The 24,587-nt window shown below is 46.7% G+C and overlaps 1 protein-coding gene across 2 annotated transcripts in view; it reads left to right on the top strand.

Moving 5' to 3' along the window:
- The first annotated feature begins 6,457 nt into the window (after positions 1–6,457).
- CORIN (corin, serine peptidase) overlaps positions 6,458–24,587 on the top strand; it is a 562,174-nt gene continuing 544,044 nt past the window's right edge. The window contains exon 1 of one of the 2 annotated variants that reach the window (XM_073583464.1): positions 6,458–6,704. In XM_073583464.1, the coding sequence (XP_073439565.1) occupies positions 6,531–6,704 (174 nt within the window). In that variant the 5' untranslated portion in view covers positions 6,458–6,530. The remainder of the gene's footprint in view (positions 6,705–24,587) is intronic. The other variant, XM_073583463.1, reaches the window with a different exon arrangement.

The following is a 24,587-nucleotide window of genomic DNA, read 5'->3' as shown; positions in this document are numbered from 1 at the left end:
ATCAAGAATTGGTCAGCCGCAGTGATAGCGGCGTTTCAGTTTTTAAAAAAATGTTTCATGTCTGCTCCGGTTCTTATTCAACCGGACCCGTCTGAACCATTTATTGTTGAGGTGGACGCCTCAGAGGTGGGTGTGGGGGCGGTATTGTCCCAGGGACCCGCCACTTTGACCAATTTCAGACCTTGCACCTTTTTCTCGAAGACATTCTCCCCTGCGGAGAGAAACTATGATGTTGGGAATCGAGAACTTCTGGCCGTAAAGTTGGCCTTTGAAGAATGGAGGCATTTTTTGGAGGGGGCTGTCCATCCTATAACCGTAATTACGGACCACAAAAACCTAGCTTAAATTGAGTCAGCTAAAAGGTTGACTCCCAGACAGGCTAGATGGTCAGTTTTTTTTTCCCGATTCAACTTCTTGATCATTTTTCGGCCAGGATCCAAAAATGTCAGAGCTGATGCCTTATCACGCAGTCTAGATCCGGTGTCCCCCCCGAACCTCCATCCTCCATTCTTCAGCCTGGGGTGGTGATGACAGGTGTTTCTAATATGTTGGAACGGGAGATTCGGGAAGCCCAGTCTCTTGCACCTCCAGCTTAGCCGGTGGATAAACTTTTCATGCCAGCTCAGTTTCGTCTCAAGGTCCTCCGGGAGTTCCATGACTCAGTTCTGGGTGGACATCCAGGGATCTCGGCTACCCGGAAGGCCATTGCTAGAGTATTCTGGTGGTCTTCTTTAGCCTCTGATGTTGGGGAATATCTGTCTGCATGTAATGTTTGTGCCCGTGAAAAAAACCCCCATAACCGGCCGGCCGGGGAATTGGTACCACTGCCAATTCCTGAGAGACCACGGACTCATTTGTCCATGGATTTCATTATCAACCTTCCCCCCTCCAAGGGTAATACCGTCGTTTGGGTTGTGGTGGACAGGTTTAGTAAGCATGCACATTTTGTACCTTTGGCAGCTCTACCTAATGCGGAAACATTGTCCAGATTGTTTGTTGAGCATGTGGTGCGGTTGCATGGGGTACCCTTGAATGTGGTGTCTGATAGAGGAGTACAATTTGTTTCCAGATTTTGGAGGGCTTTTTGTAAGAGGTTGGGTATTGGTCTGTCCTTTTCATCCGCTTATCATCCAGAGACTAATGGGCAGACCAAGCGGACCAATCAGTCTCTGGAGCAAATTCTGCGTTGCTTGACCTCAGCCCGACAGGATGATTGGTGTTCTGTGTTACCGTTGGCCGAATTTGCGTTTAACAACCGCATTAACCAGCCTACGGGTACATCTCCCTTTTTCTGCAACTATGGGTTTCATCCTCATTTTGGAGAATTTTCCCGATTGAACTCTGGGTGTCCTGGGGCGGATGAGACTATCCAGCGGTTGGGGGAGGTATGGCAGGAGGTCCAGAGTAACATTACGAAGGCCCAGGATAAATTTACATTTTTTGCAGACAAAAAACGATCCGCGGGACCGGTGTTCCAGATTGGGGATAAGGAATGGTTATCTACCAAGAATATAAGGCTCAAGGTCCCCTCTGCGAAGCTTGGACCTAAAGTTTTTAGATCCCTATGAAATTACTGAATCGGTTAACCCGGTGGCTTTTCAGTTGTGTCTCCCGCCATCTCTACGGATCCCCAATGTTTTCCATAGAGCCCTTTTGAAACCTGTGAGGTCCGGTGGGGAGGGATCATCAGCTTCCCCGCCACCGGTTTTGGTAGACGGGCAGTCTGAGTACGAGGTGGAACGAATTGTCGACTCTAGGTTGGTCCGTCGTGCCCTTCAATATCTGGTACATTGGAAAGGCTATGGTCCTGAAGAACGGTCGTGGGTTCCTGCTCGATCGGTTCATGCGGATCGGTTGGTCCGGGCCTTTCACGCCAAGTATCCTGAGAGACCTGGGGGTCCAGTGGCCCCCCACTGAGAGGAGGGTACTGTCATGATCCAGGACGGGGTTTCGCTTTGGCCCGTCCTGGTCAGACAGGGGGTTAATTGTTTCTGCCTCTCTCTGGCAGAGGGCGGCTATTTAATGCTCACTGGACCTAGTTCCGGTGTCAGTTATACTACTGCCCTCGGCTGAGTTAGTTGACCTCTTGTGTACGTGTGCCTTGTGCCTGATAACTTGTTGCTTGTTTGGTTTTGATCTGGTTCTGTCCCTGTTACGAGTTTTGCCTGTCCCTCTTGTACCGCACCGCTCTCTCGTGTATGACTCTCTGCTTGTGACTTGACTATTCTCTGCTCGTCCCTTTGGTACCGCACCGCCCTCTCGTGTATGACCTCGGCTTTTCTGTCCTGCGTTTTCCTCTCCTCTACTACAGTATTCCTGTAGTAGGTACATTACATCATCTGCAGTAGTAGGACACTAAGCTCCGCCCCCTGCAGTCACATGATCGTAGGTCCTGGTACACCTTACTATTTTCCGTGCCTCAGGTCCTGTCTGCTTAAACCTTCACTACCGTATTGGGCCCCGTGCTCTTCCGCAGTATGGGTAAGTCACCCTGCAGTCGTGGCAGTTGCCGACGCTGACAGGATCCTGACAATATCCCTGTTATCTGGTGTTAAAATGAATCGTCACGCAGGGCCGGGGGTTACTCAGTACCGGGCCTTTCAGGCTCTTTTAAGGGGGAAGTATGTCACGGTGGTGATTGGGACCCGGTCCGTGGCCCTGGGTGTCCAATAAAGAAGATGACAGTTCAGATGAGGGGGAAGATGGTATGATAATTAATTTGGAAAAAGGGGATCGTGATGCCACCCGTGGTACTCAGCTAGGGTAGCCAACGCTGCAATGCAGATCCTCTGTGTCGGTGTTAAAGCAGACAAGATGATGAAGCTCTCCACGGGAAGAGCTGTATCCCAGGGCAGTTGAGATGGTGTTTGTGAGCCGTTGACGGTGATGGTGAGTGTAGCGTGTGTAGCAGGTGAGTTGTAAAAGCCACCAAGGATGCAGTTGGGTGCAGTTTCTGAGTTTTTCCTCAAAAGTTTTGTGCACAAGTTGACCCGATTGGTACTGTGTCATCCGAGGGAGGGGTCCAGCAAAGTCAAAGGTAGATCAGGAACACCTGTTCAAGACTCCTCCTTGTGTATCCTTTCTAGGCCGTGTCTCTGCGCTGATCTCTCCCTTCCTTCCTGCTGTGGGCCTTCGCAAACAGTGTCCCAAGCTTGCAGCCACGGATCACACCGGGCGACGAGGGTCTGGCTCCGGGGTCCTTTATTCCAACTACTGCCTTTTTGAGCATTGAATGCGGCTGCGACTGAGGCACTTAAAGTTACCTCAGCCTCCGTCTTTCTAGCTGAGCACCGTATTTCTCCACTACCTTCAGGAGCCACCTTCCCAAACAAGGCCTGGTCCTTCCTTCTCCAGAAACGGGTTTCACAGGTGGCTTATTGCACTTCCCGTGCCCCAAGGACCCCTTCCTTCCAGTCTAGGGGCTTGGACAAGATTTTTCTCTCTTCTCTGACCCTCAGCCCTCTCACAGCAATCCTGCTCTTACTCTGTCCTGTCACCGACAGACAACTCTCTAGAAAGATCCATTTACCTCAGACTAGCTCCACCCATCAACTGTCCGCTTGCTCTTTCTGATTGGATGCCCACAATCACTCCACTACCTAAGCTCCTCCCACTGTACCTAACTTCCACACTAACCCCCAACACCCTTTCCTAGTCAGTTTGGGATGAGGCCATCCTCCCGCCGGGGTTAGGAGTCCTGAGTGGTGATCCCTCCTTACCTGAGGGTGGGATACCACACCTTTGCTTGAGGTGCAGTACCTCTGTGGTGACCGTACCCTCAGGGGCGCCATAGTACCCTTTCTCAACTTTCTATATTGTTGTCGGATCTATACTGGGCCTGAGAGCGTCTGTGTTTGCCTCCTGAAATGTATACGGAGATTCAGTATGTTTAAACTATACTATATATACCTTGTATCTAGTGATACTGTACCCTTTTGCAAATTTTTATATTATTGTGTAATCCATACTGAGCCTGTGACATCTGTGTCTGACTCATGAAATATATACGGAGATTTACAATTATCCCTAGACTGTATAGAGCTGTCTGCTTCTGAAACAGTACCATGCTGTATATCTGCTGGTATTTTTAGTCCATTTTCACAAAAATTATTGCGTATGGTGGAAGAGGCTGCGGACGTGGGTGTGGGGGGGCCAGCTGGTACTGATGGTGGTGGTGGTGCATCTGCTGGTATTGCCAAAAGCACAATAGCAGCTAAGGCAGGAGGTGTTGAGCCTGCATCATCAGCTGGCACAAGAAGGCCTTTAAGGCTCCCTTTTCTGGGAGTAGGTAAACAGCTTTTAAAGCCGGAGCATCAGGAATTGGTTTTGCGTTACATTGCTGAAAAAGCCTCCAGCTCTATCGCCTCCTCTTCTGAAGTTTAAAAAAATGAAAGCACTGAGTCGTCAGTGCAGGCTTCTGGTCAGGAACCAACCCTTTCCTTGTCTCCTTCACCCCCACTAAAAGTGAAGGATGCGGCAGCCCACACTTCAGATTACTCCACGGAGCTCTTTTCATAGGCTATGCCTGTGTTATCAAGTGAAATTCTGAATTCCCCAGTCCAACATGAATCGGAGATGGAGTGCACTGATGCACAGCCACTGCTAGATGATTCTGCTTGATACATTGACCCACAGCACTACATTCCCCTCGCACTCTACAGAGCCAGAATGTGACACTGATGAAACTCAGGTGCCCCTTCCCGCATACTATACCACCTTACATGGTGACACAGAGGAAGGTGCAGATGAAAGTGCCGGTTCCCTGAGCAGGTGGGGAGGTCCTACTCGTGGGTGACGGCAGTGGCACAGGGCCCCTCATAGTACGCAAAAGTGTCTCTGCCGGTGGGAGGGCCCACTCGCCATCAGACATACCGTCGTACTATGAGGGGCCCTGTGCCAGTACCGTCGCCCACGAGTGGGCCCCCCATGCTTGCTCAGGGCCACAGCACTTGCAATACTTACCTCTCCCTGCTCCACCGCCGTGACGTCTTCCGTCTTTCCTGACAGTGACATTCAGGTTACAGAGCGCGATGACATCACGTCTGTATGCCCTCTACTGAAACAATACAAGTGCAGAGAGCTTTAAAATGTCAATGCTGAGGAGTCCAGAGTAGAGCAGTGCCCAGCGAGGAGAGGTATTTAATTTTTTTAATTGTTGGGAGCATTTTTTGGGGAGCAATATACACTGGAGAATGATATATGGGGCCCATCATACACTGGAGCATCATCCATTTGGCCCATCATATACTTGAGCATTCAAAATGGGGGACATCAGACACTGGAGCAGCATTTACCGGGCCCATGATACACTGGAGCATTAGAAATGGGGCCCATTATATATAGAGCATTATTTGGACTCATAAGGCACTGGAGCATCATCAATGGGGACCAACATATACTGTAGCATAATGTGGAGCTCATCATATACTGTATGGAACATTATATGGGACCAATTATTCTGTATGGAGAAATATATGGGGCTCATTATTCTGTATGGCGCACAATGTGGTGGCCATAATACTGTATGGAGTAATATACTGTCCTTTTTTTGAGCTATTGTACAATTTAAAATAGATCAGTCATGTTATGTAAGCAGTGAAGTATTTTTCATTGTACTATACCTATATTTCTGTGCCGTATCGGAGCATCATGAATTGTGGTATGTGTTAAAGGGGCGCACTGACACTCTTTGGCCCAGGGCACACGAAAACCTGGCGCCAGCCCTCCTCCCCCTCAACTTTACCCAAATAACCCCCAGTTTTCAATGCGCAACTATTATTATAAAGTAAATTAAGGTTGACAAGCTTAAGTAATAAGAATTGATGTTGTTGGCATTGAAATGGGCACTGTAGGTGTGTTTACTGTCCTCCACTCCCTGCCGACTTTGCTTCCCCATTGACTTGCATTGGGTTTCGTGTTTCAGTCGGACCTCTGACTTTTCCCTATAGTCGGCTGATTTCGTTCGACCCGACTTTTTAGAAAGTCGAGTTTCATGAAACCCGACTCGACCCGAAAAAAGGAAAAGTCGCCCAATCTCTGGAAATAAACTAACTTTTTGATGATATTCTACTATTGATTACTAATGATCATTATGGCTGATCAGACGCAGAGACCACTAACTTGGTGTTTACATAGCTCTATATTTACACACACATGCACGTGTGTGCGTGTGTGTGCGTGTGTGTGCGTGTGTGTGCGTGCGTGTGTGTGTGCGTGCGTGTGTGTGCGTGCGTGTGCGTGTTTGTGCGTGCGTGTGTGTGCGTGCGTGCGTGTGTGCGTAAATATAGAGATAGGTAAACCCCATGTTAGTGGTCTCTGCGTCTGATCAGCCATAATGCTCATTAGTAATATATAATAATACATTTCATAAGATGGTCAGATGCCTCCCAGACAGTGACTGGTGCCACAGCTGCTGGCGAGCACGATCACTGTGCAGCACTGACTGGGGGTGTGACCGGCAGCAGCGGCCCCCGGCACATGAAGGGTGCCTGACTTGTTGCTCCATCAGGGGCGTGTCCTCGGCTGACAAGATGCTGGGACCCTTCATCCTCAGCACGTGGAAGGACAGTGGTGCAGTGATCCCTGAGTGGGGAGGTGGAGAGCCGGCAGAAGTGTGGGGATGTGAGCTCAGCATGCTGTCCATGCAACAGTTTAGCAGCCTGCCAGCAGAGGAGAGCTACGCACCGGTCATCTGCACCAGCAGGGTAAGGGCATGCCGAGCACTGTGCTGCCAGCCTCCCAGTCATGGCTACCATGTCGGGGCTCCCTGTGCCAGCCGCAGAGCCAGATGGAGGGAATGGACGGTGGTGTTGTGCGTTTCCCTCAGTAATGTGTCACCTTGTCCTCCTGCCCGTCCAGACACCACGGCGGAGCCAGCGCTCCCCTCATACCCGGCCGCTCCTATAGAGGGGTGTGCCTGTCCTGAATGGCCACTAGTCACCTCCAACTTTCCACTCCGCGCCCTGAGGTAACAGCAGCCTAGAAGGCTGACACTGTGGGGTCTCTGCTGGGATGGAAGCGATGACCCCATGTCCTCAGGTAGCGATGTGGGGGGGCGCAGTCTGCACATGGGGGGGGGGGGCAGTCTGCACATGGGGGGGGGGGGCAGTCTGCACATGGGGGGGGGGGGGGGGGGCAGTCTGCACATGGGGGGGGTGCAGTCTGCACATGGGGGGGGGGGAGCAGTCTGCACATGGGGGGGGGGGGGGGGCGCAGTCTGCACATGGGGGGGGGGGGGGGAGCAGTCTGCACATGGGGGGGGGGGGCGCAGTCTGCACATGGGGGGGGGGGGGGCGCAGTCTGCACATGGGGGGGGGGGGGGCGCAGTCTGCACATGGGGGGGGCGCAGTCTGCACATGGGGGGGGGGGAGCAGTCTGCACATGGGGGGGGGGGGGGCGCAGTCTGCACATGGGGGGGGGGGGGGGGCAGTCTGCACATGGGGGGGGCGCAGTCTGCACATGGGGGGGGGGGCGCAGTCTGCACATGGGGGGGGGGGGAGCAGTCTGCACATGGGGGGGGGGGGGAGCAGTCTGCACATGGGGGGGGGGGGGCGCAGTCTGCACATGGGGGGCGCAGTCTGCACATGGGGGGGGGGGGCGCAGTCTGCACATGGGGGGGGGGGGGCGCAGTCTGCACATGGGGGGGGGGGGGGCGCAGTCTGCACATGGGGGGGGGGGGGGCGCAGTCTGCACATGGGGGGGGGGGGGCAGTCTGCACATGGGGGGGGGGGCAGTCTGCACATGGGGGGGGGGGGAGCAGTCTGCACATGGGGGGGGGGAGCAGTCTGCACATGGGGGGGGGGAGCAGTCTGCACATGGGGGGGGGGGGGAGCGCAGTCTGCACATGGGGGGGCGCAGTCTGCACTTGGGGGGGGGGCGCAGTCTGCACATGGGGGGCTGCCATATTGTGAGGAGAGAGCGGAAGGTGAGTGCGGAGCCATTGTGGAGTGCGGGCTCTGTGCTGGGACTGTGGGCGCCGAGGTCCTGGAATGAGCAAAAGTTGTGGCCGAATGATGGATAGTATTCCAGCAATGACAGGTCACTGACAGAACCATAAGGACATTTGTATTAACTGTCTAGCAACATTATCTATCTTTCTATCTATCCATCCTTTTTCCAGCTATTTGTTAAACTGGCTATCAAGGACTCAGAGCGTGTACTTGCCAGTGTAGTGGAGCTGAGGTTGGGATTTGGCACATCTATATGAGCCCAGTGCTGGGATTTCCCATAAGGTAAACGTAGTTCTACTCTGGTTGCAACTATTGAAAACCATGCATTTGTGTACTCAGCACTGCTACATCTGGAGCATACCAGAACAAGGCAGTCATCTTTCAGTGTCCTAATTCCCCGTCTTATTGCAATCTCTATTATTTTCTCTCTCCGGCAGCACACCCTGACATGCAGCTCTCCCAATGCTGGACATTAGGCTCCGACTTCCCCTCTGCAGGAATCCTGCGCAGATTCTAATCCAAAGTTTTCATGAGTAAAACATGTATTACAGTAAAAACCTGTGAGGCGGATGTATCAGGTTATAGAATTACTACAGTCTATCTACAGTATATAGCTACCTATCATTTGTATAGACACCTATATTATTCTGTAACTTAGCTCTTTCTTCCTTCCTTCCCCCTTATGGATTTGGAGTGTTGAAAGATATAGATATACTAAAATTTACACCTTTTTATCTACCTATCCATCCCTCAACTTTTTTTGTATACCAAGCTATATTATTTGACAACCAAGCTATTAGCTATTGCTTTATTGCATTCTCAGGACATAAGCGGTGTTATCCTATATGGCGTCCCTAACGTCTGGACACATAAGAATTCTCATTAACTATAATTTTAATTCATTTAACTGTACTAGAATTTTCCAAAGCGTTATCAACCTATGCATAGCAAATGATGAAAATCATATTGAAGAAGTTATTTAATATTTCAATTGAATAAAATGTTGTTGAGAAATTTGTTTTTGAAATATTTTTTTTTCCCTATGTGTCCACACTTTAGGGGGACTCCCTGTGTATCTGTTTTTATTAATTAGCATGTATTTATTATTCAACATGTTTAGAACCTTTGAAGTTTTCGTTTATATAAAATATTGCTATCTGATAATCTCAGTTGCATTTGGCAGCATATTCTATAAATTCCCAGTGACCCTACATCGGCTGCACATGGTCCAAGTCATTGTGCTATGTTTGTACCTTCATTCAGTGTCTTTTCATACTATTATTACTCTGTTATATGTATATCTATTTTAGCCGTGCTTCTCTTAAGCGACAGCTCAGTTACATCTCTATGTGTGTGTGCTTAGCCATGCGAGCCTGTATTTTTGCACTTGATATCGATTATATAGTTTTCCTACATTTTGGTAATTTTTGCACAGACGTGTAACAGAACTAATAACTGCATTAGATCTAGACTGGGATTCATTTACTTTCACACTTTATAAGAAATGATCACAGATGAGAAGACATTATATATACAGGATATTGTTTAGATTTTCGACAAAGAACTTTTTTTTGTAACAAAAGGAAGAAAATACAATTAAGAATGTTCTCATGCCGACCAATCAGGTCTCATACAGCTGTGTCCTCCTTGATTGCTAGGGTATAACAAATACTATCCAGTGCATTGTGCTGCCATATTAGAACTCTTTATGTATCCTAAAATAGTGTATTCGTAATAAACGCGATGCCCCTGCTTATATAGTTATTTGGTAACGATTGTTTTAAACAACTGTGAAATTATTTAAAGAGAAAAGTTTCCTTGTTAGAATATCGGAACGGCCAGATATGTAATCCTTGTCTACCCCTAAAAATAACCCTGCAGAAGATGAGACTTCATATTCCCCCCAAATGACAGTTTACTCACACCCAATAATTCCACAGTGGAAAGTCTGAATGTTAAAATACCTGCTTAAAAATAGATCAGCAGGCTATTCGCACAGATCTGCCTAGAGAGAGTGCCAGTGCTGGGCAAATCTTATCTCTCTTCCCAAAAAGCTCATGTGAACGACTTGAAATTCCAATGTCCCAGTGTTATATGCTGTGTGCACTACATAAGAGTCAATCAGGAACTTCTGAAGGACGAGACATCATGAACCCAACCACTAATTCAATATAAATGTGTGGTGGCAGAAAGGTCTCGGATTAATCCCAACTTGGTTGCTAGCTAACTTAGGAATTGTTTAGTGCACTGAAACCCTGATTTCTGCGATGTGTCACTTACTTGGCTGCTTGGTGCAGTTTTGATAGAATCCCTGGTTTATCTGTTGTATAGTTAGCAGTGGTCAGAATGCTGAACTGTGTATTACCCCACCCACACTCCAGATTGGCATCATACTGGAAGGAAGCTACCAATCAGTGATGGGGGTGGGGTTGGCTGGACTAGTCTATATGTGAGACTTAGGCCTGTTTCACACTTCTGTTTTTGACCATCAGTCAAAATCCACCGGTTTTTGAAAAAAAAAACGGATCCGCCTTTTGTTGGCAGATCCGTTTTTTTCCCCATTGAGTTGCATTACTGGCAGATCTTGACGGATGGCCATCTGTTGGATCTGTTTTTTTGCGGATCCGCCAAATTTTTGGCGGATCCGCCGACATGCCTGGACGGACCCTGCAACTTTTTTTTGCTGCAGGATCCGCATTTTACAGTGCACATGCCTGGAGAAAGGAAGTCAAGCGGAAATTTAACCCTGAAATCCTTTCTGGCGGACAAAAAAAAATTTCTCTCTCATTCTTCATTCATCGGATCCGTCAAAAAACAGATCCGGTGGCATCCGTTCACATCAGTTAGCAACGGATCCGCTTTCCGCCTTTTTGGCGGATTTTAACTGAACCAAAAAACCTGAATTGTGAAACAGGCCTTAGTCGTCTAGTGAGAATCTCCTGCTGATAAAACACTAATTGTATTGAAACTACAGGACACATCCCAATAAGTGACACATCCCAGGAATCAGGCTCTCAGCCCCTACATTTTGTTACTTTCAAATTAAATAGCAAAAACCCATTGAGACATTCCATTAAGCATATTATGATAAACCTGAGATAAGATAATGCAATATATGTTGCCGTACATCTAAAACAGCGTTCCCCAACTCCAGTCCTCAAGAGCCACCAACAGATCATGTTTTCAGGATTTCCTTAGTATTGCCCAGGTGATGGAATTATTGCGTGCGCAGGTACTGCAATTTTCACCTGGGCCATACTAAGGAAATCCTGAAAGCATGAACCGTCGTTGGTGGCTCTTGAGGACTGGAGTTGGGGAACACTGATCTAAATAAAGGTGCTGTATTGACATAATAGGCAATAAAATAATTTTTTCCTACAGTAAAGACAGCATTAGTATGGGTACCCACTATGGATGAAGACCCATCTTTGTAAAAGTATAGAGATTAGAATGAGCTTCAGTTCATGTACAGTAATTGTAAAATGAAGTTTTATGTTTAATATCTGAATACTAAAGTGGGCGAATGTTTCATCACATGTACGTCAGGAAACTGGAGTCAAAATTTCATGCAAGTTGTATTTTGTACAAAGGTTTGTGACTTTTTGCCCTATTGCACATGTGTGCCAGAAAAACCGATGTACAATATAGCTGAAATCTTTTCCAAGGCTCATGACCGTCATATATTTTATTTCTTTGCACACAAACAAAAAAGAGATGAGCTAACTTTATTTGTACCTCTTATTGCAGCAGGCTATTGGTTAAAGAATTAATGTGTAAAACGCCAGTCTTTGTAAATACCCCTCTGAGGCTGGGTTCATACATTCCTGTTGCATCAGACTTTGTTCTTTGAACCCCCAAAAATGTATCAGTTGTCAACAGCTTTTCGCCATTTGCTCCATGGGACTGGTCGGGGTCTAGATCCCAGCAATGCACGAAATCTTGTGATTAGGTGACTGGAACGATACTAGTCCGGCCCAATGACTGGTGGCTGGAAAGGTGAGAACATTCAGCATTTAAAACAATGGGATCTTGTTCCTGTCGTAGTTTCCATCTGGTGCTTGTGTTATATACCGCCCTATACAAACCTAGCATACGGGCTGTTTCAGACATCCATGATCATCGGTCCAATCTGAAACATTTCTATGAAGCCGTCATCCTTGGTATTAGGAGACGCACAGCCAATCCATGCATGGCGATCCAAGATTGGACCGATGATTATGGACATCAGAAAGAGCTCTTAGTATTTGTTTTTAGTTCACTTTTGTGATTGCTAAGTTCGAAAGCAATAGTACATGCAGAAGATGCTAAATTACAAAATAAATATATCGATAAACCAAGAAGGAGCGGAGTCCAATGAGGTTCTGCTGCAAGACAAATGTGCATCTAATGTAGTAGGATCAACAGCAAGTTTAGCTGAAAAAAACAGCAGCATATTGATCCACACTGTCCAGTTTTTATATATTAGTTGTTAGAAGCCTAGCAAACCTATACCTGATTTTTTTTTTTTTTTTTTTTTGGGTGCAAGAAGAATGGATGACACACATATGGTAAAAATGGATGTACAGAATGTAAATGAATATAAAATAAACCTTCATACATTTGAAAAATGCTTTATAAGTTTTAGGTTTTTTTTTTTTTTTTTTTTTTTTTTTTTTTTTCCAGAAGCAAAAAAGGTTTGCGTGTGTGAATAAAGCCTTACGGTACACTATCACTTAGCAGTCATGCTTCCTGGAAAAACTGGGTCAGTGATAGTTCACCCCACACGTGACTATGCTTCCACGGAGACAGTGCTCAGTTTAATTCAGCATTATGGGCCATGTACAATCATGTGCATGAGACCTTAGGTAACAGCAGTCAGCACAACCTGTTGGGTTTGCCTACCTTTTTAGGCCCTCTTCACATGTCTGTATAATACTGGTATTGGTGTCATCAGTGTTTTGGATCACATAAAAATGAAAAAGAGAAATTTCCACCGTACTCATGTTTTAGGAAACACCTGTCTTTATTTTCTGGAGTGCCCTTCCAATGCTGCTGACCAACCTGAAATATCCAAGGCAAAAAAGCGGCGGAGAGGCACATCCTTACAGTATAATGGCCCCCATAGTGCTCCATACAGTACAATGTGCCCCCCATAGTGCTCCCTACAGTATAATGCGTACCACATAGTGCTCCCTACAGTATAATGCGTACCACATAGTGCTCCCTACAGTATAATGCGTACCACATAGTGCTCCCTACAGTATAATGCGTACCACATAGTGCTCCCTACAGTATAATGCGTACCACATAGTGCTCCCTACAGTATAATGCGTACCACGTAGTGCTCCCTACAGTATAATGCGTACCACGTAGTGCTCCCTACAGTATAATGCGTACCACGTAGTGCTCCCTACAGTATAATGCGTACCACGTAGTGCTCCCTACAGTATAATGCGTACCACGTAGTGCTCCCTACAGTATAATGCGTACCACGTAGTGCTCCCTACAGTATAATGCGTACCACGTAGTGCTCCCTACAGTATAATGCGTACCACGTAGTGCTCCCTACAGTATAATGCGTACCACGTAGTGCTCCCTACAGTATAATGCGTACCACGTAGTGCTCCCTACAGTATAATGAGTACCACGTAGAGCTCCCTACAGTATAATGAGTACCACGTAGAGCTCCATACAATACAAGGTGCCCCCCATAGTGATCCCTACAGTATAAGGTGCCCCCCATAGTGATCCCTACAGTATAAGGTGCCCCCCATAGTGATCCCTACAGTATAATGCGTACCACATAGTGATCCCTACAGTATAAGGCGTACCACATAGTGTTCCATGCAGTATAATGCGCCCCACATAGTGCGGCTAACAGTATAATGCACTGCACATAGTTTCTGAGATGTCAGGGGCAGAGATGGGAGACAGAACGTCAGCTGACGCTACATCCTCTATCATTGCTTTGAACTGTATCTGCATCTAGGATGGCAATATAGTTGAAAGTGCAATGACGGGTGAAAGTGCGATGCAAGGCGGGGCCAAATATTCTCGAGGGACTCATGTGGCATCGAAGGCCAAATATACTCATGCTGAGGACCATAGTTTGACAAATGTGCTAAATTGGTGAATCGGAAAGTATGGGGAGCTTTTCTTTAAAATTATTTTTCTTTTTGATTGTCGGGTTAGTACCCGGGTGTCTGATAGACAAATCACAGCTGACATCAGCCCCCAACCCCATTATCCCGATTGCTAACGCACCAGGGCAATCGGGTAGAGCGAATGCAAATTTCCAGATTCGGCACATCTAGTGTGATGAGCACTTGAAGTCTGGGTCGACCGCAGGTTGATATTTTTATTCTTCCCAACCTGATAATATCATCTCACAGCTGTCTGATTTACCTTTACTGGTTTCATAAAATAGGGGGGACCAGACTTCATTTTTTTAAATTTATTTATTAGGTTAAACAAGCATAAAAAGCTGTAGAATAAACTGCACATGAAGGGCCATAAAGGGTTCAAGTTTAACATATGTATGGGGGTTTGAAGTTTTATATCTGCAGGATATCTATCAATCTATTCTAAGGATTCTGACTGCGAATTTGGCTGATAAAATTTCATGGTTCCTTTTGAGATGTGTGCGTAAAGTTTGGACGGTCCATGTGCCATCAGTTTTATCTCTTGCACCCATAGACTTGCCTTGGCAAGTCTCGTCCGATATACATGGCCATATGCAGCATGCTCTGATTTTTTTTCCTCATCCCGATTACAGTGAGGAAAAACTTGCAGATCAGCACTGACTCATTGAATAACATTGGTCAGAGTACAATGCGATTTCACTAATGTGAGTGAAGCCTCATGGTAACACTGAGCTGTTAGTGCACCTGGTATCAGAGGCGTATCTAGGCTTCCTGGCACCTGGGGCAAGAATTTGGTTCGGCGCCCCCCCCCCCCCCCCCCACATATGCGACTTGCACACTTAGCCATGTACCCACGAGCTGCTCTCCCTAATGCTCTCAATGTTCAGTAAAAAACTGAAAGTAGGAAGAGAAGCTCGTTGTCAGGTATGGAAATCGCATATGAGTGAAGTGTCCGTGTGAGGACTACTGGAACCTGCAGAGCTGAATCCTGACATTGCAGCTTCTGAATTCTCACAACGAATGCACTGCACACTTTTAGGATTCTCCCTTGCCGATTTACAGTCATGTCAGCACAAGTATGTGATTTATATACTTCTGGCCACATTCTGACTAGACGTGCCCGGCCTCGCTCCGTTCATTTTCATTGAGTGAGGCCACACATGTCTAGTCAGCATGTGACTGTATGTATGTAAATCACCGGCACGAGAGAATCCTGACAGCGTTCAGTGAGCACTGTGAGAATTCAGAAGTCTGCAGTCACATAAATGACTGCAGACTCAGCACAGACCTGGACAACCCCTTTACTGTTCCTAACAAATAAAAACATGAGAATAAATCAGTAGCACAAATAACATTTACATCCAAGTACCTTATAGATGACGTCTCTGGAGTCGGTCTCCTTTTCTTCTTCTTGTCCAGACCCCATGATGAGTTTTCTCATCCACAGCGGCCTCTGCAGACCTCCATCTTCTCCGGTCTTCTGCAGCAAATCTCCACACGATCCCCTTAAAGATAGAAGTGTCATTATAATGCTCCTGAATAAAAATATCTGCAATATACTGCAGGGCTGTGGAGTCGGTAAGCCACAGTTGCGACTCCGACTCCTGGATTTTATCAGGCTCCGACTCCGACTCCTTCATAAATGGCCAATTCATAACAACAAATTTACTGTTGTAAAATATTAAACATCGTGCTTATTCAGTTTCTCACCATCATATAAGTAATCAGACCACTTAGAGCAAAAACTACATTTATTAGAGTACAATTAGAATATAGCAAATAACTTTTATAAACTTTTCTAAACTGTAAGTAAATATGCAATAAACACTTTTATGCAGTTAATAAGAAGAAATCTATAAATTTGTCATCAGAAAAAGTATTGCCTCTGTCAGATCCTCCTTCATGGATGCCCTCAAATCTGATCTAATTATTTTGAGAGCAGAGTCTCTACACTAACTTGTGTTGGTGGCAAAGCAGTAACCACTCGGGCAACATCTCTGACAATGTCAGGATACAGAGGAATCGCTTGTTGCACTGTTATTTTTGATGAACGGTCAAATTTCTCAATTTCTTTTAGTGCACATGAAAAATTCTGCTGAAATGTCCTGGCTGTGTTGCTTGATGGGGATGACTCTTCTTCTATGTGGGAACGCTTTGCACGGTCCTTGTGATCCAAATATTTTTCGAAATTAAATTCATCAGTTGATGATGAGGGTGAAGATGTGGCAGGATGACCAAATTCTTCTTGTTCCTCCTGACTGTTCTGCAACCCTTTCATCCTTACTGCTATTTCAAACAGAGCTTCTTTTCCTTTACTTAGCTATTGATCATCTAGAAGAATCCGATGCATTGGGTCTACATAAACAGCTGCCAAAAGAATGTTATTTTGTAATAGTAGCTCCTCTCTCCTTTCATTGATGTAGCAATGCCACTTGCAATTAACCCTCCTCTTTGGGACAGGTGAAACATCAGGTTCTTCCACTCCTTTAAGAAAATACCTGGAGTTAAGTCCTCTGCTTGTAATTTTTTAGTCACTGTAAATGGGTGCTCTAGCAATTTTTCCAGCTCAGTCACCTGATTCCACTGACTTTCATTTAGCGTCAGTTGAGGGTTAGCCATGTCTACAAGAAAGGTTTTCAGTTCAACCAAGCGCTGAATCATTAAGTAAGTACTGCCCCATCGTGTGGCTTGATCAATAATTGCCCCTTTTCCAGCACGTCTCTTCAAAATTGAGTCAACTTTAGGGGTTCTGGCAACAGTAGCCAATTTTGTCACCTTGCCAATCAGTGCAGCAGCATGTCCTTCTTGCAGACTGTCTCTTATAGCCAGCTGTAGAGTATGCACAACACAGCGCATGTGATGAATGAAAGAGCATATTCACAGTTTCAACAAGATCATCTAAACTATCATGTTGCTGTTCATCTGAAGCAACTTCAGTTTGCTCCTCAGTTACAATACTGTGTTCCTCTATTTCAAACATTTCTGTGTCTGTGGACCCAGAATGTTCTTCTAGCTGCTGGTCACCATCATTACTCTCATTCATTAGCTTAATAGTACTTATCATATTTGAAGCATTGTCAGTTACGACAGAAAGAACTTGCTCTTTTTTAAGTTCATAGTCTTGCAGAACCTTTTCCACCAAGACCTGGAGAAACTCACTGGTGTGATGAGCTTTGGTGTCTTTTACTGCCAATGTCTTGGTAACTATTTCATTTTTGTCACAAACAAATCGGACATTGATGGCAAAATAGTTCACTCTTTGACGTGTGCAGGCATCCATTTTAAGAAACAGAAAGCGTCCCTTGAGAGTTTTTTTAAGTTCTTCCTTTTGTTTAAAAGCTTCTTCGATTACTAATTTTATAATACTCTCTCTCTCCAGAGAAACACCAAGCTTGCGGGCCATTTCCCCATTCAGACACATAAAAGCTGGTTGTGAAAATAATGAAATAGGCACACTATCCTTTACAACAAGCTCTATGATCTGTTTTTTAAATGTATCTACTGTCATTGTCACAGTAACTTTGTCACTGACAAAATATCTTGCAACTGATGGCTGCAAAGTTCTCTGCTCCTTTGTTTGGCTGGAAGAGCTGGGCACTGGTTCATTGGTTTGGATGCAGTCTTTCTCATCCACTGCTTTCAGTACTTCTGGATGAAAGCGCTGTAAATGTCTCTTTAGATTAGAAGCTCTGGTAGGAGCATTTTTATCTTTGCCTGAATATGCACTCATCTTGGCTTCACAGCATTTGTTTTCGTCTGGATCATTTGTCATACACTGACAGACATAATGTTTTCTATCTTGAGTGATGGTGAAATGTTCAAATACAGCTGATTTAATGTGATGCTTCTTTGACACTCAGGTTTTTAATTCTGCATTCACAATCCAAATGACAATTGTTTTTCCTAAAAACAATTGTACAAAATTATTGCCAGGTCGTACAACTGATATAGTGGTCAGTAATACTGTTATTATTCCTCATGTACTCACAGTTAACTGATGCAAAGTTTGTTGAAAGGATAATACTTCTTACAGTCTTCCTCTTCTGAGTAGCAGGCAGCTGTGAGATGCTTGGAAGACGCACACCTAGTATGATCTAGTCTAGAGGAGGAGCTTTACTACTAAGAATTTGCAACACATTTTTACCCTTCGCCACGACAGCACCCACTTGGAGAGAGGGATCCGCCCATAGGAACAGGAAACCTACAGAGATAAAAGAGGGCGGTCCACCTCTCCCCCTCAGTTGGTTTCCTGTTCCGATGGGGAACCGCAGGATACGCTACAGCTTACCTGGGCCAAGGAACCGCCTGTGCAGTGTCTGCGAGAACGGCAGGGGTTCCGGTCCAGAGGCAGTGACGGGGGAGTGCTGGAATCCGGCTCCCTCCTCGGCTGGTATGGAGTGCAGAGACACCGGTACCGGGTGGCGCCGACCGGGGTCTTTCTGGGATAACATGACACCGGGCAGGAGGATCCATTCCGGTCCATGTGGGGGCGCAGGAACCGGAGGAAACGGCAACCTCCGGCGTTCCTAGAAGGCTTCAGCGTCCAGGAGGACGCACATGCAGAGCGGCAGGATGTGGTAAGGAGGAGCTTCCGGGTTCCTCGGCTCAGAGCGGACGGGCGGCGCCGCAGGCATAGAGGCGCTCCCCGCCCCCTCCAGCAGAAAAAAAAAAAAAAAAAGAGAGCGATTCAATCTGCGCAAGCGGCTAGTGTCAGCGCTGAAGCGCATACTAATGAGTCGCAAATAGGCGCACCTGGAGGGGGAGGTGCCAGGTATGAAGGGGCTTACAAAAGGCCTGGGGCACAGAGATATGGCGTGCAATCATGTCTTCACCGAGACAGGACACGCATCCCCAGGCAGGCGACGCAGCAGCAACCAAGGACCATGCAAGATGAGGGTCCTCGGATCGTAGCCACAGAAGCCACGCCAACAAGCCTCCTTCGCAGCCTGAGCCGGTACCTACAGCTTCCCTGGGTGAGTGGACGTCGCTCTGCCTATCAAGCTGATAAAATGTCTCTCTCTCTCTCTACTCTCTCCCCTGCCGTCATCACATCTCAGGCAAAAAGGAAGGAAAAATCAAAAAATAAAGAGTGCGCCCTTTGTGCACGTCCGTTACCGGAATCTTACACAAAAAGGCTATTCAAAAAATGCATTAATGAGACGGCAAAACAGGCATCAGCCGTAGACATAAGGGCCATAATTAGGGAAGAGCTACAGGCCCTAAACCAGAGTAGGCCCTCCAATATCGAAACTACTAAACCAGCGGTTGTAGACACCGATGAAGGCGAAGTAGTCTCAGATAGTTCCAACGCATCCACATCAGCATCCTCCTCAGAAATGGAGGGCCGCTGCTGTTTTCCTTTAGATCATATGGATAATCTAGTTAAATCCGTGAGGAATACAATGGGATGCACGGACACAAAGGAGCCGCAGACGACTCAAGAAATCATGTTTGCAGGTCTGACGGACAAAAAGAGGAGAGTTTTTCCAGTTATTCCAGCAATAAAAGCGCTGGTTAAGAAAGAATGGGAGAGACAGGACCAGAGAGGGTATCTTCCCTCAACCTCAAAAAGAAGGTACCCCTTCGACGAAGAGTTGTCGACATGGGGTAAGGTCCCAAAGGTAGATGCGGCAGTGGCCTCCGCCTCAAAGCAAACGGTCTTGCCAGTGGAGGACACGGGCATTTTAAAAGACCCGCTTGACCGCAAAGCTGACGCCTCTTTGAAGAGGGCATGGGAAGCAGCTACCGGCACATTTAAACCGGCAATAGCTAGTACCTGCACAGCTCGTTCTATGCTGGTCTGGATCGATCAACTAGACCAGCAAATAGACCAGAAGATCCCTAGAGACAAACTACGAGCCGCCATACCACTAATCCGCGGTGCAGCAGCATATATAGCGGATGCTTCGGCTGATTCCTTACGTATGGCAGCCAGAACAGCGGGGTTGGCTAATAACGCCAGGCGTAGCCTGTGGCTTAAAAGCTGGAGAGGTGACACTCAGTCCAAAGCAAAACTGTGTACCATTCCTTGCGAGGGTGAGTTCTTATTTGGAAGAGCCTTAGATGAAATCCTTACGAAGGCAAAAGAAAGGAAAAAAAGATTCCCTAACCCTCCTCTCCCATTTTATAGGAGGGCGTTTAGGAGAAGACCCTTCGGCCGGGGAAGATCAGCGGAGAATCAAAACCGCTGGGCCACAAAGGAAGGAAAAGGCAAAGGTGCCATGTTTAGGGGATCCTCCTTCCGCAGGGACAGGAACTCCTCTGAGGAGCCAGTCCCTCCAGTAGGAGGGAGACTAAAAATTTTTTTCCGAGAATGGGAGAAAATTACGGCTAGCCCTTGGGTCCTAGGCATTATCAGAGACGGGTTAAAAATAGGATTCCATCATATACCCCGTAACTCTTTGATTATAACATCCTTCAGCTCACCAATCCAACAGCAGGCCCTGGAAGCTGAGATTCGGAATTTACTGGACAAAAAAGTTTTGGTCCATGTGCCTAAGGGGCAAGAAGGGAGAGGATTTTACTCCCCTCTCTTTCTGATATCTAAACCAGACGGATCATTCCGGACAATAATCAACCTGAAAAAATTAAATTCATTCATAATAAATCATAAATTTAAGATGGAATCCATAAGATCCACGATTAAGCTCCTCTTCCCCAATTGTATGATGGCAGGCTTGGATCTGAAGGATGCTTATTATCATATTCCCATCCATTCCAGATATCAGAAATACCTCAGAGTGGCGGTCCTTCTCGATGGCAAGATACAGCATCTCCAGTTCACAGCCATGCCATTCGGCATTTCCATCGCACCACGAGTATTTACAAAGGTGATGCTGGAAGTGATGGCTTTTTTACGCCAGAAGGACACGCTAATAGTACCCTATCTGGATGATTTTCTGATAGTGGGAAATTCATCTCGACAATGTAGTGATCGAGTTGCTGATACAATCTTGTCCTTACAGGCCCTAGGGTGGATAATAAACTTCAAAAAGTCCAGAATCGAGCCGCAGTCTGTTCAGTCTTTCCTGGGTCTCGAGCTAGATTCCATAAGCCAAAGGTGTCTGCTGTCGCAGGTAAAAATTTCAGCAATCAAAAAGAAGGTTAAGATGGCGATACGTCGGCCACACATGTCTTTAAGGGAAGCAATGTCCCTTCTGGGATCCCTTACTGCCTGCATCCCGGCAGTTCAGTGGGCCCAGTTCCACACGAGGACGCTACAATACCAAATTCTTTTAGAGGAGTCCTGTGACCGAGGGAATCTGACAAAGAAAATCACGCTGTCCCAGGAGGTCCTAACCTCCCTTGCGTGGTGGCTAAAGGACGATAACCTAACGGCGGGAGTACCTTGGGTTATAACACCCTCCCGTATAATTATCACGGACGCTAGCCCCACAGGATGGGGAGCCCATATGGGGAATAACTTTGCCCAAGGCCTATGGGATATAGGCGAAGATAAGGATTCGTCAAATTTAAAAGAGCTAAAGGCAGTTTATCATGCATTATTTCATTTTCTTCCACAGTTACAAGGGGAGGACGTGAGAATCCTTTCGGACAACACCACCGTAGTCGCTTATCTGAACAGACAAGGCGGAACTCGATCGGTCACCTTAATGTCTTCCGCAAGAAGAATTTTATCCCTAGCAGAAGAACATTTGTTGTCTCTCTCAGCCCTCCACATAAGGGGAAGAGACAACGTGGAGGCAGATTTCCTAAGCCGCCATACACTGCGGCAAGGGGAGTGGTGTCTAAGCCGGGGAATATTCACACACATCGTGTCGCTTTGGGGTCTTCCCCAAATAGACCTCTTTGCCACCAGAAAAAACAGGCAAGTGCGGAGGTTCGCCTCTCTAAATGTGTCAGACAGTCCGGAAATTCTGGATGCCCTCCAGGCCCCGTGGCAATTCAAACTGGCATATGCGTTCCCACCAATCATACTACTACCGCAGGTGATCAGGAAAATCAGAGCAGAGGAAGCACGAATAATCCTAATAGCACCATTCTGGCCCAGGAGGCCGTGGTTTTCATGCCTGCAAGCGATGTCAGTAACAGATCCGTGGGTGCTTCCCTCAACCCCCAGGCTCCTCTCACAGGGACCTTTTTTCCATCCTCAAGTGGACAGTCTCCACTTGACTGCCTGGAACTTGAAAGGGAAATGTTGAGATCAAGAGGGTTCTCGGAGGGACTAGTCAATACACTCCTACAAAGTCGGAAAATAACAACGACAAGAATTTATACCAGAGTATGGAGAAAATTCCTAGAGTCCCACACAAGGCCTGAGTCTGGAGAAATCCCGATTACGGCGATCCTAAAATTCCTACAGAAAGGAATTAGGGCTAGCTGTCAACACACTAAAAGTTCAGGTGTCAGCTCTAGGGGCCCTCTATAGCTATAATGTGGCAGGCAATAAATGGATAAGCAGATTCATCGCGGCATGTGAGCGGAGCAAGCCAGTACACATACCTAGAGTCCCTCCTTGGGATCTGAACCTGGTTCTGGAGGCCTTAACACGTCCGCCTTTTGAACCCTTAGATACAATTTCCCTTAAACACCTATCCTTCAAAACAGCACTGCTAGTTGCACTAACCTCAGCCAGAAGAGTTAGTGACATACAGGCACTTTCAACAGATCCCCCTTTTTTAGTGACGTTACAGGATCAGCTAATACTAAAACCAGATCCCTCATACTTACCAAAAGTAGCAGGGAGGTTTCATAGGTCACAAGAAATCCATCTCCCTTCATTTTTTAGTAACCCTTCTACTCCAGAGGAAGAAAGATTCCATACACTAGACGTTAGAAGAGCAGTATTACAATACATTGAAAGGTCTAGCAGCTGGAGGAAGAGTAGGGCTCTATTTGTTTCTTTTCAGGGCCAAAAGAAGGGATGTGAAGTTACAAGGGGTACCCTGTCTCGATGGATCAGAGACGCGATTGGGCTGGCATACTCAGAGAGCAATGAGAATCCTCCGGAGGGTATCAGCACATTCAGCCAGAGCTATGGCTTCCTCTTGGGCAGAAAGGGGAGACGTCGCAATCGAATCTATATGTAAGGCGGAAACCTGGTCTACACCCTCTACTTTTTATAATCACTATAGGCTTGATTTATCATGCTCATCTGACCTAGCCTTTGGTAGAGCGGTCCTCGGCACGGTGGTCCCTCCCTGGTGAAGGTCTCTGAAAGTCTCTCCAAGTGGGTGCTGTCGTGGCGAAGGGTAAAAAGCCGGATTACTTACCGGTAATGCTCTTTTAATGAGTCCACGACAGCACCCGTTCACTAACCCTCCCTAGAAGTTAACATAATGTATATACACCTTCTTAGTTGTGAAGTTAATAACTTAGAATAATTGGATAATATAATGGCCTATTATTTGGCGGTCCTCCTGGTACTCTGAAATCCAACTGAGGGGGAGAGGTGGACCGCCCTCTTTTATCTCTGTAGGTTTCCTGTTCCTATGGGCGGATCCCTCTCTCCAAGTGTCGTGGACTCATTAAAAGAGCATTACCGGTAAGTAATCCGGCTTTTCACTTTCAGTTTCATACATTGTAAGTAGGGGGGTTGGGGCAGCATGAGGTTAACCAAGTATAAGATTAGATAAGGCCAGTGGAGAACAGTGACACACAAGAAGTAAGAAATGTCTCTATCTCCAGCAGAACTGCTTATCACTGTTGTTCATAGTTTGATAGAACAAATATATTTGAGTAACATTTATAAAATTCATATGAAAGTTCAATTATGAAATATTAATACATTTTTTTTTAAAGCTGGAGTCGGTACATTTCTACCGACTCCGACTCCAACCAAAACTAACTCCGACTCCACGACTCCGACTCCGACTCCACAGCCCTGATATACTGTCGCCTCACACTATTCCCCTCCCTCCTCTAACATCCCTCTGTTCACCATACTGTCTCATCATATATTTACCCCTTCACTCTCTATACCGTCTGCTCACACATACCCCCGACTCCCCATACTGTCTGCACACATCCCATCACCCTCACACCCCATACTGTGTCCACATACATTAACCCGTTCGCTCCCCATACTGTCTGCACCCAACCCCCATACTGTTTCCTCATACATACTGTGTCCTGAAATCTCCCCACACACATTAAATCCCCCCCATCCCCACTCCAAATCCCTCACACACATTAAATAACCCCCCATCCCCACTCCCAAATCCTCCACACATTAACCCCCATCCCCACTCCAAATCCCCCCCACATTAAATAACCCCCATCCTCACTCCCAAATCCCCCATATATTAACCCCATCCCTACTCATTAACCCCCCATATATTAACCCCATCCCTACTCATTAACCCCCCCAAACAATAACCCCCATCCCCACTCATTAATTCCATCCCCACTCATTAACCCCCCCGTCCATACTCCCAAATCCCCAACACATTATGTACCCACCCACACATTAACCCCCATCCCCACTCATTATCCCCCCCAGACATTACTTCCATCCCCACTCATTAACCCTCCACAAATTAATTCCATCCCCACT

This window comes from Dendrobates tinctorius, unplaced genomic scaffold, assembly GCF_039654945.1.
Source record: "Dendrobates tinctorius isolate UK_male_01 unplaced genomic scaffold, ASM3965494v1 ptg000079l, whole genome shotgun sequence".
Lineage (NCBI taxonomy): Eukaryota > Metazoa > Chordata > Amphibia > Anura > Dendrobatidae > Dendrobates > Dendrobates tinctorius.
The sequence above is the reverse complement of the archived record's forward strand: the minus strand, read 5'-3'. Positions and strand labels throughout refer to the sequence as shown.